Below are 4,704 nucleotides of genomic sequence, written 5' to 3'. Positions count from 1 at the left end.
CAGAGGGGCCGAACCCCCTAGCCCGCTCCTGGGCTCCCCTGGCCCCTCCGGAGCGCTGTATCCTGTCACTTCCCCGCGAAGGGAGCACATACATGGCTGCATGACGTTTTCCAAGCTGTACGTTCCTTAGGGCATGCAGTCTTAATAGAGATACTAATTAGATGCGGCCGCTTCGAGCAAAGGTAAGCGACCTTTGCTCCCATGGTTGTGGGGCAGGTCTGCCTGAGCCTGGCGTGGTTGGTTGTCTAGAGGGTACATGAAAACACAACCGCACCTGAGGAGTGCACATCTGCTATGTGGGGAAAAAAAAAAGTCATCTGAAAATTACTGCATAATACTGCATGATTCTGTGAAATAAGGACACTCACAGAAATCCTTAATTGGAGCTCCCTGTTTTTTTGCTTCCCAGGGGCTTGAAATGAAGCAAGTTCTTCTATTCTAAAACTCAGTGGGCTTGATTCTAAGTACTTGGTAAATCTGCTGAAAGTAGATCACATTTTTCATGTGTTTGTTTTTTTTGTTTTGTTTTTTTTTTTTTTTTGTGGGGGATGTTTTCCTTTTTGTAGGAGATCACAATGGCCCAAAGGTTGTTTAGATCACATTTGCTCTTCTGCTTTCTGGCTGCATTCTTCATCTCTGCCCTTGCTGAGGAACACGTAGGAGAGAGTCAACATGCAAATATTCGCCTCGATAAGAATTTGGTACAAGATAAAGAGTATGTGTTCCATGTTCTAAAAACGTAAACTTTACTTCTTAATGATTTTCTTATCTCTGAAGTCTTGTTACGTTGGACTTAAGCCTAGGGCACCCTGTTTCCTCAGAATGTTGTATGACTAGCTAAAACCAGATATGAGACGTGCTTGCTTGATAAATTTGTAGAGATATGAGACCTAGAAAGGTCTCTTTGGAACCTTTAGCCCTACTCATACTATAAAGAACTTCTTACAGAGGTCCTGCTTACCCAGATCAGCATACTTTGGACAAAATCATATTCTTAACAGGTAGAGTTAGAGGGTTTTTTCTCATTTTCTTCTTCATACATGCAGAACAGTTCTAGCAGTAAATAAAACTCCCTAGAACACTTCATGGTTGACTGGGAAAGGTCTTTGTCCAGCTCCTGTGCTTTGGAAGACAGCCAAAGGAGATTTTGGGCACTGCTTCCATTGATTTGAAAGCCTGCTAAGTAGGCCAGAAGAAACAGAAATAGCTATCTAAGGTGTTAAGGCCACTACAGCACCTGTAACAAACAACCTCTGTGTCCCCTTCATCTTTATATCAGACTGTAGCTTTTAGTTATCCAGGGTGCTTTTAGAATAGTATTCGATCAAAGACTAAATTTGATGTAAACAGAGCATGACATATTAACTGACAGAAATGTTGTAGATTTTGTTTGTCTTTGGGGTTTTTTTTTTTTTTTTAGGCACATCATGGAACACTTGGAAGGTGTCATTGAGAAACCAGAAACTGAGATGTCTCCACAAGAGTTGCAGCTCCATTACTTCAAAATGCATGATTATGATGGCAATAACTTGTTAGATGGGTTAGAGCTTGCTACTGCTATATCACATGTCCACAAGGAGGTAGGTGTAATTTTGTAAGGGCATGTGTGTTTGGAAACAGCTCTGTCACTGAAAGCAACTTACAATAGAACGGAACAATTGCAACACATCTTCAGTGCAGTTAAGAGTTTTGCCTGAAAATGAGATATTTTTCTTTCCCCCTGATAGTTCTAGTTGCATTTATAAATGTACCGGCTTTATCACAGCTTTTCATGTCACACTGCGGTTTTCAAGAAGTTTCCATTGTAGTTTAAACTTTAGAATGAGGAAGGGCTGTAAAGTGAAAATGATTTTACAGAGGGCCTGTTTTGGTATGCAGGGATGGGGAGGAAGGGAAATTATCCAAAATGGGACATGAGGGTTTATAGAAATAGCATGTGATATGACGCTGTTTTCAGTGTCAGACTGTCACTGCTGTGGATACACAGACTGTAGGAGATCTCTTGGATAACGTTAGTATTAGAAGAACCAGTTATGGTCTGCCTCTTTCTAAACAAATTCTCGTTACAGCCACGAACATTTAAAGACAAAGTAGGAAGATACAGCCATTAGGAAGACAATATGAACACATTATCTCATATTGATCTGGAAGTTACAATTCAGGATAGCATAACTTCCTGCATACACCTGTGGCAAAAAAATACCGAGCCAAGAATAGAATAATGACTTGCTGTTTCTTGTGCAAAGGCACCATCTTCTCATTTGTTTGTAAGGGGTGTTTTAAGAATTTTATTGGCTTTAAGCTACAGTGCTAGATTTTTTCACTACTCCGTTACTGTAAGGTGTTTCTGTATTTTATAGAAACTATAGTGTCTATACTACATGAAGATCCAAATAAGAATACATCTGTTAGATGATTATCCATCATTATACATTGTGCTATTCAGCTTTTGGAACTTTTGACTAAGAATATTAACCAAAAAGAGAGTGTTTTTTCTGAAGTCCAGAAAACCTGGACTTCATAGCTTCCACCTGATAAAAGTTGCTTATATTGATATAAATGTTTATATAAAACTTAGTGCCAAATTAGGCACCAAACATGAATGGCTTAACAAAAAATTAGTTGTCAGTAATCTGTTATATGTGCCAGTAGGTGGGAAAGACTGCTAAACTGTTCCATGTGGTTTTGTTTTTGTAGGAAGGTGGTGATCATACCCAAGCAATGAAAGAAGAAGAGCTGATTAATCTAATAGATGATGTCTTAAGAGATGATGATAAGAACAATGACGGATACATCGACTATGCAGAATTTGCAAAATCACTGGAATAAGGTTTTGCAGGGTGTTTCTCCTTCTAACCACATAGAAATGTGAACCAGTATAATGTGATTCTTTACTGTCTCTCATCAACCTCTGTGCTGTGAGAAGGAGAGGTGTACCACTTCCAGCTGAATTTATTTAAAAGTTGTATTTGTTAAGAGACTGGTTAACTTGGAGTGAGAGCCATGTTTGACTAAACATAGCTACACATTTCAATCATGAAGCATGGAAGTGTCAACAGTACTCACATAGGGTACAGCTGGCAAACTCCTGAGTAGCTCTATATGAATACTAAATAGAATCATTAGCATCTAAATTTCAAGTTTTCAGTCATTGGGTTATATAGTACTTATTTGCTTACATCATCTTCAATTTAAAATTATAAAATATCCAGAAAGCAAGAAATGAGTACTGCATATAGTTGTATTCCAAGGATGAATGTCCTTACCTTCCTTCTAATTTACAAGGAAATTTGCAGATAAGTACAGGTGCTTGAAACAGCAATTGTAGGGGAAAAGCACTTGAGTCTGTGTTACGTTTGAGTTCCAAATGATACCATATGAATTTAAACACAGTCTTTGAAGAAATTATGTATTTTTAAATATATGTACTTCCTAGCATACCCTTACATATAAATATATATACACGTGTTTTTCAATGTCTTGTCCTCCACAGATTTACTTTTTGTATCTTAATTTACTGATTTTTTTTTCATCAACCTTCCATGTTTTCTTAAGAAAATGAAAGTATTTTTATTATATTTATATGTTGTATCCCATCCTTCAGGGGTGTTTTGAAGGTCACATTAACAGTAAACCAGTTTAATACTAAAGCTTTTGTTCAATTTTGGTTTTACAGTATTAGCCAGCAGAATAATCTAAGTAAGCAAGTAACGCTGCCTTGTTAAGGTTTAAGTCCATATTCCTTGGCATTGAAATTATGGTATTACTTTTAGCAGATATTTCATAACTTAACAGATTCAAGATACTTGAATATTTGCAAATTATCATGGCTCTAGGAACGTTTTTACTGTCTTGACTCTATTTGGTAAGTCAAGCAGTTTAGGGATATTAGAGCAGTGATGTATTGCTGTGTTATTGATGTTTGGTGACTCTGAAACATAACTGAAATCTTAAATTGCATTCAATCATTATTCATTAATAAAGAATCTAAATGTTAGCCTATTTCTGTAAAATGTATAAAGAGCTATTTTCTATACAAAATTATTCTTATACAAGAGAAACATGTTTGTAAAAGAAATTATTTCCTCTGTTTAAATGTTTATGCAATGAATCCTGTGTGTCAGATTTTTTTTTTCTTGTAGTAATTATTTGTTTTGAAATCTTTGTGGCCAAGGTTGTGCTGGTTGTACAAGCAGTAAAATTGAGTTGGGGTTGTGCACACTGGAGATAGGTACATTTCTCACTAGGACTTCTAGCCTTGTGTATCCTAATTTGCTGATGTGTTTCTAAGCCCATCTCTGTTACTAACAGTCACCTTAACAGAAAATTCCTTCTGTTACAGCTGGGTTTTTTTAAATATCTCTTCTGAGAGTGATTAATCTGGACTGAGTGTTCGATCAGAAAAAAGTGTAGTAAATGCTAGTGAGTAGGAGGGCAGAAGAGGTTAAGCTCTTCAGCTCTGAGCACTTAAAGCAGGTTGCCTGTAGACCTGCCAATTCCTTTATGTTACTGCAGTTTAACCCCAGCTGGCATCTAGGGAATGCACAGCCCCTTGCTCACTCTTCCCTGGTCAGGGGGAGGAGAGAATCAGAAGGGTAAAAGTGAGAAAACTCATGGGTTGAGATAAAGACAGTTTCACAGATAAAGCAAAATCCATGCATGCAGGCAAATCAAAATAAGGAATAAGTCCTTCACAACTTTCTA

At 37.3% G+C, this 4,704-nt stretch overlaps 1 protein-coding gene across 1 annotated transcript; it reads left to right on the top strand.

Moving 5' to 3' along the window:
• Window positions 1-547: 547 nt before the first annotated feature.
• MCFD2 (multiple coagulation factor deficiency 2) lies at window positions 548-4,111 on the top strand. Its single transcript, XM_029965137.1, has 3 exons — window positions 548-715; window positions 1,421-1,580; window positions 2,698-4,111. The coding sequence occupies exons 1-3, from the start codon at window positions 576-578 to the stop codon at window positions 2,827-2,829; spliced, it is 432 nt and encodes a 143-aa protein (XP_029820997.1). The 5' UTR covers window positions 548-575; the 3' UTR covers window positions 2,830-4,111.
• Window positions 4,112-4,704: the final 593 nt, after the last annotated feature.

This window comes from Manacus vitellinus, unplaced genomic scaffold (assembly GCF_001715985.3).
Source record: "Manacus vitellinus isolate BGI_N305 unplaced genomic scaffold, ASM171598v3 scaffold_8_pilon, whole genome shotgun sequence".
NCBI classification, from domain to species: domain Eukaryota; kingdom Metazoa; phylum Chordata; class Aves; order Passeriformes; family Pipridae; genus Manacus; species Manacus vitellinus.
The sequence above is the reverse complement of the archived record's forward strand: the minus strand, read 5'-3'. Positions and strand labels throughout refer to the sequence as shown.